Here is a 15,296-nt window from a genome sequence, read left to right on the forward strand (position 1 = left end):
TACTGTGCTGACTAACGGGATGTTTAGATCTCTATGAAGGGTTTGGTTGGAAATGTACCACGGGGCATTTGTGATGGTACGTAGAATTTTTGATTGAGTTCTTTGGATAATTTTTGTATTTGACTTGCTGGCACAACTCCATAGTTCTAAACCGTACGTCCATATAGGTTTGATGACTGTTTTATAAATGAGCAGTTTATTCTCAACTGAGAGTCGAGATTATCGAAGTATAAGCCAATTAATTTCTTTCACTCTCAATTCAATTTGTCTCTTCTTCTTTAAAATGTGTTGTTTCCAGTTTAATTTAGAATCAAAATGAAGCCCCATTGAATGAAGCCACATTGGGGTATGTTGACCTGATTAAGGCTAATATTTGGGCATTGGTCTTTCCTTAGTGTGAAAGTTATATGTGTTGACTTAGTTTCATTAGCTTTTATCTTCCATTTCTTTAACCACTGTCCAATTTGGTCTAGGTGTTCTTGAAGTTTTAATACTGCAGCTGTTGGATCCTCTTCAGTTGCAAATATTGCTGTGTCATCAGCGAAAGTTGAAACATTTTGTTGAAACAGATTACGTATTGCTCCTGGATTCGACTGTAAAAATGGAATACTTTACTATAAAACTCAGATCAACATAGACATTTTTATTTTGGTCTGAGCTATAGAGATAGACCTGGATCCCGCGTAAGAAAGAAAAGTTGATTAATAGCAAGCTGAAAATTTGTTAATAGCTTAACGGTGTCTAGTCGGACAAACTTTGATGCACGGGAACACTGGAACAGGGGAAGTTTTAACTGTGGAGCATGATAAACGTGTCGTCCTCACAAGTTTATGATTGTGAAAAATAGCAAGTTGTTTTTAAGTTTATTCGATAGCCAACGTTATGTAATATATGCGAAAATGTTTGTCCGACAAAAATGTTGGGCATTTTAACGAGTCCGACACGTAGAACATGTCACATCACAGGAATTATGTTGGTGATGAATAGCAGTCTGATTTTTGCATGAGAGTTTAATGAAAGGTTAAAAAAGCAATTGGAAGTTCTGTCCGACAAAATTAATGGGAAGTTTTCGTAGTCGGACATTCTAAACAGGTAAGATATAGACAAAAATGCTGGTGATAAATAGCTTTCCGACAAAGACGAAATTTAATTAAGTAAATTATTCCTTACCAAGAATGACTGTTGTCGGAAAAAAATAAGGGGTAGATTTTGTAGTCGGACAATTTAAAAAAATAATTTTTGAAATTTCAATAAGGGGTGATTATTCTATGTCAAAAGTACCTGCGATCAATTACAATCGATATCTTTCGATTTATGTCAACATCATTTAGATACCTAACTGTAATACATTTATAATAGTAGATCAGGCAAATTATATTATGGATTGAGTGGTCTAGCTACCTTTGTCTGCCACATGCGCGGGATCGCTTGGTTAAAAGAGATAGATAGACCACCTATCGACTTTTTGCACTGTATTCCCTGTCTATCCTTTTGTCTATGAATACATTTCCATTTAAGAAAAACTGTCACTTTTGACAATAATTCATAATAAATTGCAATCGTAACTTCAAATTTAAACTAATCGATTTATTTTGGCAGCAAATTATTTTTTGCCATGTGACATATTAATTACATTATTATTTTATTTGTAGAAAGTTGAGAAAAATTACGTTATACAATTTTAGTAATAATTTATTTAGGTACCCTTTTTCAATCAAGCAAAGCATTATAGCACGAAGAATGATATTCAATAGAACTTTCACAATTATCTGGCAACTGAACCTCATTGAATTGATGACCAAGTATTTTACTAATTTTGTAAAATGTTCGAAAATTACTCAAAAATGTTCCGTTGAATGGTTTCACTTTTGATTTGGCGACTTAAAATTTAAACTGTTGACACTCAAAAATAGACACAAAAACACTCCATAGTTAATATAAATTTTAATTTCCAACACACGTGGCAAACAGAAACTCAGAGACCATGTACTTTCAAATAATACTTTGTATAGCACAAAGTGTCACACTGACAAATGCAGCCTTCCAATACATACTTCTAAGCATAATGTGTCATATTTACGTCTATTCTTATAAGCACCGAAGTTTTAGACTCTTCACATTTTTCAATGTCGTTTACAGGGTTAAGATTTGAGTATGGAAAAAAATGTATACAACGTTTTTTGTAGGAAATTTTCCGTACTTTCTGATGCGCCTAATTAGAAAACCCTAAGAGATTGCTTTCACATGTTCTTTGATATTTTTTATTGTCATTTTGAGAACATCTAGAACAAACTCACCCAAAAAAATAATTGTTTTGCAATATATACATGCATTGATACTTACCTCACTGTTTTTGGAGTGTGCATGTATATATATATGCACATGCAAATATGTGAATATAAATAATAATATACAACTAAAATAGCTTTATCAATATGTGACTAAGTCATTCTGAAAAAATGTTTTTTATTTATTTCCTTCGATTTGCCCAAACTTTTTGTCCGACATATAACTTTTTGCGTTACAAAATATAATTTGTACATAAACAAATCAAAATTAGCTTGCTATTTATCACCAATATTTTTGTCTATATCTTACATGTTTAGAATATCCGACTAGGAAAATTTCCCATTCATTTTGTCCGACAGAACTTCCAATTGCTTTTTTAACCTTTCATTAAACTCTCATGCAAAAATCAGACTGCTATTCATCACCAACATAGTTCCTGTGATGTGACATGTTCTAAGTGTCGGACTCGTTAAAATGCCCAACCTTTTTGTCGGACAAACATTTTTTCATATATTATATAACGTTGGCTATTGAATAAACTTAAAAACAACTTGCTATTTTTCACCATCATAAACTTGTCAGGACGACACGTTTATCATGCTCCACCGTTAAAACTTCCCCTGTTTCAGTGTTCCCGTGCATCAATGTTTGTCCGACTAGACACCGTTAAGCTATTAACAAATTTTCAGCTTGCTATTAATCAACTTTTTTTTCTTACGCGGGATCCAGGTCTAAGATAAAACCTTAACCCATTAGCGCCCGGCGTCCTCGTTTGAGGACGGTTTGTTTAGGTGGGGATAAAACAATTTTTGTGTGAATATTTTGTGATTGCCTACCTCAGTGGTTTAGTAGAAGCATTACCGTAGGCATAAGTGTATGTATTCATGCTTTATTTTTATTTGACGAAATACTAGCCCAAGGCGAAAAGTACGATTTTTAACTTTACTGAATTTTACATCGGTGTGTATAAGTTTTTTTGTATACAAAGGTGAGTTCTAAAAATTTGTATTTTTTATTAGGTTAGATCTACAACTTGCACAAAAAAAATACAAAAATGAGTACCCAGTAAAAAAAAATGTTAAAAACATTATAAGATTATTATGCGTCCTCAAATGAGGACGCTGAGCAAATTCATATATTTTGTGTAAATAGTCTACATTGTCATTTTTAGTAACTAATTATTTTCTTCGATTCTAGGATGAGACATACATATTTATTAGAGAAAACCGAACTGCAAAGTGTCCTACCAAACAATAAAAATACCTAGAACAGAAGCCTTGAGGTGCCTATGACTGGTGCTTTGACAACAACAATACAATAAATGTGTTTCTGTTGGAACCAATTATGATACGGTTTTTCTCACCAACCAAGTTCAACAATGGAGTAAAAAGGAAAAAAAAAGAAAGTACAAGTTTCCCAACTATTCGCTATTTCCAATATATGGGTGGCGTGGATCACCATGACTGGTTTTAAGAAAAACACCATATGTCTGTAAGAGGAAAAAAATGGTATTGGTGTCTTATTACACAAATGATAGATATGTCTATCCTAAATGGGTGCGTGCTATACAACATGATGCACGGAAAAATATATCCATCAAAGAATTTAGGCGACAAGTAGCTTATTCATATCTAAAAATTGGACATGACGTAAGAATAAGCAAAGGTCGTCCATTTAGTCTTCCAAGTACATTAAGAAGCAATATTTCTGAAGACATTAGATATGATAATAAAAACCACATTGTAGCAAAACGGGAAAAACAACGAATATGTCAAAATCGAAACTGTACGTCAAAACCGCGAACATATTGCCAGAAATGTAATGTAACGTTTTGCGTGTCGATTTGTTTTGAACAATTTCATAAAAAAAATAGGATTTATATAAACATTTTTTAACTCCGTAGTATATAATATGAACATAATTTGAAAAACTACTAAATAGATTTATTTTGCCAAACTAAAATTTATCTTTAATTTCATAGTAATTGAGCCCAGCGTCCTCAAATGAGGACAGTTGCTTTTTCAAAAATTTGAAGACAAAAAACAAAAACTATGTTAGGACATCATTTTGTACCTCAAAATATATTAAAAACAAAAAATTACGTTAAAAATGCAAAAAAAAATAATTTGGGCGTTAATGGGTTAAGACGATGATTAATATAGTTTACTTTTCGATAAGGGTCAGTTTTTTTCAGTAACTCTCGCATTCCTTCTCCTCAATTCGTTTTCCAATGCACAAACATTCCAAAATCCTTATTTTTCTACAACAATTTATTATTTATTAAATCATAAACAAAAACACCACATACAAACTTCACGAAATGTCAAAACGTTGACCCCAACTACACTAGCGCCGCCAAGCGGGAACAACGGCGTACACAGCTGCCATTAGATGTCGTAGATGATACACCAGTAGTGAAGGTTGACATTCCTTGCCGTGGTGAACTCAATATATTTTATTTTATTTAGGTTATGTTGACAGATCCACTAGAAATAGCTTGTTTTCGTTAATAATTTTTATGCAGCCTTTTATACTTTAATTTTGAAGCTGACAATTTAGATAAATACAGGTTTTTTTGATAAAGAAACTTTTATTTACTTTCTAACCAGGGGTAGTTGTGGATAACGGGTAGTTCTGTTTCAATGCCCCAACAGTAATATCTAGATATCTGAAATTATGCTGAGGAGCCATATAATATATGCAACGTTAACGGGGCCAGTTAAAATTTTTAGTGGTTGTATGTAAATTAGAGATTCTTCGTTTTCTGCAATCTAAAGTACATTCTGGCACTTACACACTTGAGTCTTCTATAAGGACATGCACTGTATAGGTAATACTTAAAGGAAAATACTCTAAAACGCATATCTAGCTTTTTCAAAAACCACATAGATTATCTCAAGAGATGTTAGTACAAAGATATTAATGGACACATGGGAACCATTATTTGGAGATCAGGTGTGTAAAAGAAAAAGCATCCTTCCTTTCAGAGGGTGTCGAAATTATTTTATAGTCATGAACTTCAGTTCACCAAGTTTAGCTACTAACATGCAATATTTTCCAGTGAAGACTACATAATGACGCGTCCTTCAAACAGTTCAAAAATGCAAGCAAGAATAACTAGGTGATGTAATGCAAAATGAAAACAGACATGAAGTGTTAAAACTACTAATTCAAGCAAAAATACTTGGCAGGACTCCTTTAAAAAGAAAAATTTCCTGGTTAAAGAACCTGAGAACATATCAAATACTACAGAGCTTCTCCATACTGCTGGCAATCAAGTACGAACATCTATGAAGGTAGTCCATATTTGAGCATGAATCAGCATTTACAGAGGAAGAATATAAAATGGTCCTTTTATCCAAAATATCGGACATTCAAAATGATGGTCAAAATGGTTTATATTTGCCTAACTATTCATTTTAAAATACAATTATTTAGGGCCAGCCTGAGGATCGATGACTGCCCGCCCTCTCACTCCTCACTTGGTAGACACAAAAATTGGCTGCCTTCTAAATTTTGCCGCCCCTAAAAATTAGGTGCTCTGGGCAGCCACGTTGTTCACCCACCCCTGGGGCCGGCCTTGTCATTATTTTTACTACTTACTTCATCCCCCTTTGGCAAGTTTTGTGTTCTTAATGTAGGCATATCTTCATCTAATATATCTGAATAATTTTGAGTATTAGCTAACAACTTTTCATATGCAGATTGCAATTGTTCAAGTTTTTCCTTCCTTTCTTGACTCAACTCCCCTTTGGTCTGAAGTATTCTCATATTTTGTCTCTCAAAATTTTGCATTTCGATGTGATCCTTTACCAAATGTTTACAAAGTGAAACGTAGTAGTCTTTTAGTAAAGCTCTAACGTTTTGCTGCTTCTCAGAAGGTAAAAAGGTACTTTTTGGTATTTCCATGTTGTATTTTGTAGAAAATTCTTTCATCTTTCGAGGTACAAGTCCTAAAAAATAGCAAACATTAGAAAGTACATAATATTGTTAACCAATAAATGGTCCAAAGAGTAAAAAATATAATTAGATACTTATATTTAAATTTTAGAAACACATCTTTGATGAGGTCTTATTGCAATCTGTTACCAAAATATGAAGAAGCCTCAAACACAACAAAACAACAATAGGAATAAAATCATATGAAATAATAACTAGTTATGGTAGTGGCCATAACTCATTGGCTAGGTACTGGCTTACAAAACTAGAAGATCCAGGTTGAATACTGGCATTCACTAGCAATTTTTTAATTTCTAATTCAACTCGAACAAATAAAGCCATCTGTCCTGGCTACGTAAGTTATTGCTAACACTAAAACCTGAGCCAGAAGGCTCAGGTTTTGAATTTTACAAATTTCTTCGAATTTTGCACTCAAGGATGTAACCAAAAATAAAAGAATAACTTAGTGACGCACAGTTTGAGTTCCACAATAATCTTGGAACCAGAGAAGCACTATTTAGTATTCACGTTATGGTAAGATGCAGAGATGTCAGCCATCCAGTTTAGAATATGTGTTTTGACTTACCGAAACATACTGAAATGATAGCAATTCTTCAGCAGATAAATTCTGATGATAAGGACATATTATGTATCATTAAAAATTTTTAATGGCATCAACATGCAAACATCAGGATTGGCAGGCATAATTATGAAGAGATTCAAATATGAAGAAGTAAAACAGGGCTGCATTTTGTCTCCACTAACATTTAACAACTATTATGAGTTCATTTTCAATAAAATTGGATAATGTTCAATATGGTATCAAAATTGATAACTATTGGAGGTACATGTAACACCACTTCTCAAAAACAAGCCTTTGAAATCAAAGTGTAATGGATAATCCTATGGATAAGTTAAGGTGGATAGATATAGTTTGTAAAGAGTTGTGTTGCAGCAGATCAGAAAAGATATGGAAGTGGTCTAAACAGTTAAAAATCACAAACTGGTGTATTTTGGACATGTTTTGTGCCACTCAGACAGGTATAATATACTTCATTAAATAATATAAGGCAAGCTAGACAGAACAAGAGGGATAGGCTGAAGAAGAATTGCATGGCTTATAAACTTATGGGAATGGTTTAAATATCTTCTTTCTGAACTGACATGAACAAAATTAGTATAATAGCCAATTCATAATAATCGAGCATGGCACAGGAAGAAGAAAAGTACAGTGGAACCTCGATAAGTCGGATTAATCGGGTTGGCCACCGATGCAGGATATCAAAAATCTGGATTAGCGGGAGAATATGGTAAAAATTAATAAAATATGCTATGTATACTTGCAGATAAACTCCATTATAATTGCAAAAACATGAAATATATATGCACAGTAATCTAAATAATGTACAGTCCATCAAATCGACACCCCCATCGAACAAGGTTGTAACTCATTTTTCACGATTTTACAGGAGAGGCAAAAAACGAAAACATGAATTTTTAAAAATTTGCAGCAAAATGATTAGACTCTTTTACACTAATGTGATATGATATTTATAACATAATAAGAGATTACTGTGAGATGTATGCTTTGTAATTTTATTAGCTATTGAAAATCTTGAGTTTGATTGAGATTAAACATAAGTATTCGTAGAAAAAGGTTGTAACTCGCCTAACAACCATTTTACACTCTCTGTGTTAATTATTTTTCCCGTTTAACTATAAAAAGGTTGTAGGTTTTGAGTTATTTGCAATGTAGCTAGGAGAAAATTAGTTTTTATTTAAACAAAATATCAACTCACAGTTTACCTAGTTTTATACCAATGTAGGATTAATAGGACTTTGACATTTAAAATTTCTTTAAAATGAATACGTACTTTATACGTACTGCTTATAAAGGTTAAATATAAACTTACGTCGGTCGTCTTGCGGTCAACTTAAGTCCAAAAATATTGTCCACACTCTTGCGAGAACGTTTTGAGACTCAAAATCAACGACAACGAAAGCTTTGAATTATTAGTTAGGCTAACTTTTGGATAATCCGAACTTTTCGGAATCCGAACAGGCTCTCCCCCCAATTAGTTCGGATTTGCAGGGTTCTACTGTACTTCAAAATTAACATGTGTGTCCTTAAATAGGCTAAAACTTAGAATTTGCTTCCGATTTATTTCAGTTACGGATTTAGGCTTGCCCGATGCTTTGGCATACTGTATCATGGTTATCCATTGGTGTGGAGCATATACGACTTAATGATTTTTCTGCTTTTCTATAAGGGCATGTATTGAATCACCCTTGTTTTGTGAATGTGCTATTTCAAAAAATACATGCGTAATGTTAATATTAAACTTTTTCACTACATAGAAGTATGTAGCAAACGCATACTTATTTTGTCCACCGCAACTATCAAAAAGGAAAAAAAGTCTGTAAATCCTTTTTTACTTTTATTTCAATAAATTGACTTATGAGATGCACCATTTTGAATACTTTATATATTAAACATGCATGCAACAAAGTTGTAACTCATTTAAAAACCTTGTTAATCGTCAAGTATAAAGAAAGTAAATATTTAACATAGGGAGTATCCGGTGTTACTGCCTTTTTCAGGCTAAAATGGCACATGTAAGTTAAAGTACAACTTTTTCCAATGGAGTATTAGCCAAACTATTGAGAATTAAGCTATGTTGTTTATATTGACATGTGCGCAATTTTTTGCTGAATTCGCCTGTATTGAAATCTGAAAAAAGGTCTAACTTGAGTTAGACCTTGTACAATGGGGGCGTCGAAATACTGATACAATATCGATTCTCATACACATTACTATATTACATACGCTTTTATTGCTTAAATGTTTTTCTGATGAAAATCGGTCCGGGTTAGCCAGACTTCCGGGTCAACGGAGGCCAACTTATCGGGGTTCCACTGTATGTACATTTTGATGCCAATAAACTTATTAATCAAATAAAAACATACCTGCATAATCATCTCCACAATGTCTACAAAAGCTCAAAATAATAGCAATATTGAAATGTTCCTCTTTATCCATGTTAATCAAAGTTGTTAAAACCGAGCCCAGTAGTGATAGAGCATTCTTATTTGAAAATATTCCTGCTTGTAACAGATCAGCATAAAATCTTAGATCGACACGTAATTTACTGGGGTTGGGAATTTTGTCTCCAACCTTAATAGTTAAAATTTTCTGCCAGTTCTCGAAAAGATGTTGTGAAAAATCTGCATAGGTTTGGTGTAAAACACTACATAGCTTTACTGCAGCTGGAGCATCACTCATTTTAAGTTTTGAGTCAACTATTGCTGCTGCAATCTCTGATATGTATTTAGATAAATTCAAACCAGCCATATCCTTAAGGTAGCCTTCTACACATGAGGAAGAAAAGTTTTTAATTTTTTTAACAAATGCTGTATTTTTCTTTAAACTTGAATCTAGTTTACTAAAAGATGAGTCACTAGGTCTGTTGCTAGAGGCATTTGTGTTTTTAGCTCTTAGTTCTTTCTTCTGAGCAAGTTTTTCTTGGATCTCTTGAATAAATGTTAATAGAACAGCTCTTTCACTTTCAGCTAAATCTGAATTTGATCCCATAACTTGTTCTGGGTCATCTTCAGTATTCTCATTAATAGTCATTTTAAATAGGTTCTTGTATTATTTCTCTGCAATATAACTTATTTTATTTATTTTTATGTTCCTTATTTGACAGTAAATTGTAAATCAGTAAATACTACAAAAATACAAGATTACTATGTGACACATGACAGATTTGACAATTTATGAATTTAAAAAACAATACAGTGGTGCCACGCTTCTTTATTTAGGTATGTTTTAAAAACTAAATTTCTATTTATTAACTTTTTGATTACCTCCTCTGTACTCTGTGGCTCAGTGGTGTGGTAAGAGCACCTACCTTTGGATCGAAAGGTCCGAATGGTCATGAGTTTGAATCTCACCAGGGTCAGGAATTTTTCGTTTATTATAAATTAATAAATGAAAATGGTTTCTGTCCTTGTGTGGTCGGTACTCATCGGATGGACCGCAGACGTTCGGATACAATTAGCGTCTCTTTGCAAAGACAATGGCGTCGACTTTGCAAAGTAACAAGACACTTACTCAACACACACACTACACACTACTCCACTGAGTTAGTGATAAGCTATAGTCTAAAAAATCATTATGAAATTGACTGGCCAGTTGGTTGTAAAAACCAGTGCCAATAAAACACAAAACACACAAACAAACACAACTTTTTGATTCAGAAATTCTTAACCAATATTAAACATAATAAGTTTATGGAACTACATTATCTACATAATGGAACTAGGTACATTATCTACAGTATTAAGTTTTGATTATCAGCTCTCAGCTCCAAAATACCTAAAAAAATGTGCTCTTTCGATTTAGTAAAAATTTGGAGATCTACTGATGCACACATAACTGCGGCATCAGCGTAACGAAGCTGTCATTTACAACTTCACCTCGAGTAAATCTCTTCTTCTTGCGGAACCCGATTAGCGGTCTATATTATACATAACTACACAGTTCACGCTCATGTTATCAAAGCTACTAAAATTTATTAAAAATTATTAAAATTATTATGTATGGGCCTGGTCCTCATTTCACGTAAGACTCGTAAAATGCAAAAAGCCAAGAACTAATCTCGGATATAAGGACGGATTAAACGGTAAACGACATAATGCAAATGAAACGGATAATGAATTTTGCCACATTTAATACATGAAGTTGCACAGGAAAGTTAATAGAAATTGCCCAGGAATTAAATGAAAATAACTTTCAAATAATCACGTTAACTAACAGAGACTAAAAAAGAGGATACGGTATCGCAACAATAATTGTTTGCCAATTTAGCAATTATATATACTTGGTGTGCCTAATAAAAATGCCTTAAAAATAAAAATTAAACCTTCACCAACATAAACTAACAATCTTTGGAATCTATGGAATCAAACGATAAAAAAATTAACAAAATTGACAAAATAAACCATGAGCTGATAAAAGTAGGAAACAACAGGGAAATAATAATATTAGGAGATCTGTTTCTGGGCAACGTTTTTTTATTTAACAACTTTATAGTAACTGAATTTATTTGCGGTTAAATTTAAAAAATGCATATAAAAGCTGCACTCTTCACCTTTAAAACGCATTTTTAATTTTGTCAACAGGATAAAAACATTGAATTTTTACCGTCGAGTTGATATAATACTTATTCCCAGATAGCACAAGTACGTTTTATGGACATCCAATGGACGTACATCTGTGTACATTGGAACGTCCAATGGACGTCCGGCTAAGGTACAATGGACATCCGATGGACGTCCAACGAATGTCCAGAGTTCACAAAATTGGACGTCCATAGAACGTCCGCTACAAACGTACATTGTACGTTGTATTGGAGCTTTCAGTGTACACCTTATGTACATTCAATGTACGTCTTATGGACATTTGTAGGGCACTTTTCAGAAAGCAATCTAGTATCCATAATTTTGTGAATACATAGCAAAAAGCCTTTATAGGAAATAGTTCCTTATAATACTAAACTTATACTTAAAAATATTACACAAAAGACCTTTTTTATTTCTCTTTACTATAACTTCATTATAATATATACTTTATTATAGGAACTAGGAACTTCATTAATGCACGACTGCACTTGCACGATAAACAGAAAACACATATATATTAGGGATGCTCGATATACATCGATGTATCGAAAAACATCGATATTTACCATTCGATGCATCGAATCAATCCGATATATCAGATACAGTGAATATTTATGATATATCGATGTATTTTATTCGATGCATCGAATAAACTGGTCAAATTTAAGTCGTCTTTTCCATCCAATCCTCTCTTTGTTTCATTCTGTTTTAGCTCAAATGCAGAGTTGTTTTAGTCTTGCCATTAATAATGCCATTATGCCATTAACTCCGTCCTCTTCTCTCATTTTTACAACTTTAAACCAGTTTTGGTTCAACATGGCGGCTGCGCATGCGCATGTCACATGATAATTGACACGCGCATGCGCATTTCATGTTTTATCGATGCATCGAAAACATCGATGTCTTAATTCGATGTATCGAAAAACATCGATGCAAGCTTTCCGATTGATCCATCGCAAAAAACATCGATGTATATTTGAAATGAACACCCCTAATATATATCACAGGATGTATTTTCATAAAGACGAGATTAAAAGAGGTTTAATCTCTGTTCTGTTTCTGTTCCAAACTATTTTTAGAGTCAGTACCGTTGTTGTATATTACAAGCGCGTTTGCCATTCTGTGAATTATCATAAATAAGCCATCCTTCAGTATTCCACAACAATTAACAGCGATAATCCCCTAAAAGTACCTGATATACTACCTTTCACGACCGATAGCGCGAAGAGCGACAACGTTGTCAAGAAGATTCTCATTTAGTTTGTATTGGGACTTAATATAATAGTCGCGTTTTGTGTAAAATATCCATGGACCACAAATGGATGTCCAATGTACGTTGAAATCAAACGTCCAATGGACGTCCCGTAATGTACGTACATAGTACGTCCAGTTTTGGTCCATGGACGTTTGGACTTTAAATGTACGTTATATGGACGTACATCGGACGTTGTGTGCTATATGGGTTTATGTATTAAGAGCGAAAAGTGATACGCATTTATTGCTTGAGAGTAAGAGATACTTATGATACTTAAGAGATAATAATGTCACTTTTTGCTTGTAATACATACAACATTTTTTCTACAATCACTTAGATAATAAAAAGAAACTACTTTTAAATCATTAGTCCTGTCGCCAGGGGGGGTACAACGGCCTCCTGTATTCAGATGGACTTACCCAAGTTTTTTTTATGTATTTTGACCCGTAGAATACGAATTTTTTGGGTAACAGTTGATCCGGATGTCGATAAGATTGTTATAAACAAAGAAGTTGAGGATTTACATAATAGCGATTTCTCGCAAAACAAGACATGTTTTTGTATTTTTTGGGCCATTCTAACCAAAAAGTGTTCCTACAAAGTTTTTCGTAGGATGCATGTTTTCGAGATAAACGCGGTGGAACTTTCAAAAAATCGAAAAATTGCAATTTTTGTACCCGAATAACTTTTGATTAAAAAATAAAATAGCAATTCTGCTTACCGCATTTGAAAGTTCAAGTCAAAGTATATCGGTTTTAGTTATTTGCATTGCTAAAAATTTATTATTTTATTGTTAAACAAAAGTATAAACACCTAGTGCTGGAGTGATGTTTTCAATGATTTCTCATTTAAAATCGAACGAGTAGGTAGAGTAGGTACAAGTGCAAGCGAGGCTATTTCTACGTAGCATGCATGTAAACGCATGTATTAGGCACGGGAAACACTATGTGTTTATAGCTTTTTTTAGCAATAAACACATAAACTTTTAGCAATGTATATATTCGAAACCGATAGAATTTGACTTGAACTTTCAAATGCGGTAAGCAGAATTGCTATTTCATTTTTTAATCCAAAGTTATTCGAGTTCAAAAATTGCAATTTTTCGATTTTTTGAAAGTTCAACCGCGTTTATCTCGAAAACTATGCATCATACGAAAAAACTTGTAGGAACATTTTTTGGTTAGAATGGCCCAAAAAATACAAAAGCATGTTTTGTTTTGCGAGAAATCGCTGTTATGTAATTCCTCAACTTCTTTGTTTATAACAATCTTATCGACATCCGGATCAACTGTTACCCAAAAAATTCGTATTCTACGGGCCAAAATACATAATAAAAACTTGGGTAAGTCCATCTGAATACAGGAGGCCGTTGTACCCCCCCTGGCGACAGGACTACATTAACTTTTATGAGTTTGAATATTATTCAATTTGTTTGTATTGTATGAATGTATGGTTGCTACGGACGATGACGCTCGTTAATAAGTATGAATGTTGAATTTGTTTGTATTGTATGATGGTATGGTTGTTACGGACGACGCGCGCATTTTAAACTTTAACGCGCTAGAGCGATAAGGTGACGGTACTCAGTAAACGTCAACTTTTCGTTGCCATTGACAAGCGAAAAATCTTCTTTATCAAGTGATTGTAGAAAAATTTTATTTAAAAAAATAATTGTTACGCACGCGTAACTTACATTAACAATCGTCGGTCGCTTCAAGCTTTGTTTCTAACAGAACGATTCATTCTACATAAGAAATGTTGATAAGCATTTTTGTTCAAAATTATCTCAACTAGGGGAGAGTTGGATAAAACGGGATAGTCGGATAAAACGGGATACCTAGCCTAGAGACCCAACTAGTGGTGCTATCCATGATACCATGGTTTGACTCTATTTTTTTGATACTTTGTACTTTTAATTAAGTGCGCTGTTTTCTACATTATACTGCCTACATATATAAAAATATAATTTCGGTGACTATTACATTTAATTACGCAATCATTAACGAATATTCTCATGTGTAGTCTACCTAATTTTACTTTCACATTTAGGCAGCAGCCACTTTTGTTTTGAAAAATGTCTAAGTTGGACAAAACGGGACACTTATAAGTTGGATAAAATGGGATACAGTTTCTTATGTCCCGTTTTATCTACCTATTTATTTGTTGGCCTATTAATTTTTTAAATAGAGATATGAAGCGTTTTATCATACCGCAGAGAAGAACAACATATTTTTATGTGACCTTTGTTCTGATATACGTACCTAGTCCTAAATAAAAGGTCTTATTTCCCATTTTGCCATAAAGCATAAAAAACGCCTATTTTTAAGTTTCTGATTACTGAAGATATTATTCTTTCAAGAGTAAATTTTACTATACAGTTTAATGTCTACTTAATTTAGATATAAATTAAGTTTTAGATAATTTTATACAAAAAATTAAATATTATAAACCTATCAGGGTCGCCGCCAGAAAAAATTTTAGGGAAGGTCAAAATCTTTAATGCCCGGTTGCACCAACAGATCTTAAGCTTAAGTCGAGAATATCATAAGAATTAATATAATATAATTATAATATATTACATAAGTAATCCCATAATCTAATAACAGATATAATTGATAATAAGGTAAAA

At 33.1% G+C, this 15,296-nt stretch overlaps 1 protein-coding gene across 1 annotated transcript in view; it reads right to left on the reverse strand.

The window, feature by feature from the left end:
- LOC126890588 (regulator of nonsense transcripts 2) overlaps nucleotides 1-9,978 on the reverse strand; it is an 88,874-nt gene extending 78,896 nt beyond the window's left edge. The window contains exons 1-2 of the mRNA XM_050659654.1: nucleotides 9,196-9,978; nucleotides 5,893-6,242 (exon numbers count right to left, since the gene is read on the reverse strand). Of these exons, the coding sequence (XP_050515611.1) occupies nucleotides 5,893-6,242; nucleotides 9,196-9,862 (1,017 nt within the window). The 5' untranslated portion in view covers nucleotides 9,863-9,978. The remainder of the gene's footprint in view (nucleotides 1-5,892; nucleotides 6,243-9,195) is intronic.
- Between the last annotated feature and the right edge of the window lie 5,318 nt (nucleotides 9,979-15,296).

This window comes from Diabrotica virgifera, chromosome 8, assembly GCF_917563875.1.
Source record: "Diabrotica virgifera virgifera chromosome 8, PGI_DIABVI_V3a".
In the NCBI taxonomy this organism is placed as follows: Eukaryota; Metazoa; Arthropoda; class Insecta; order Coleoptera; family Chrysomelidae; genus Diabrotica; species Diabrotica virgifera.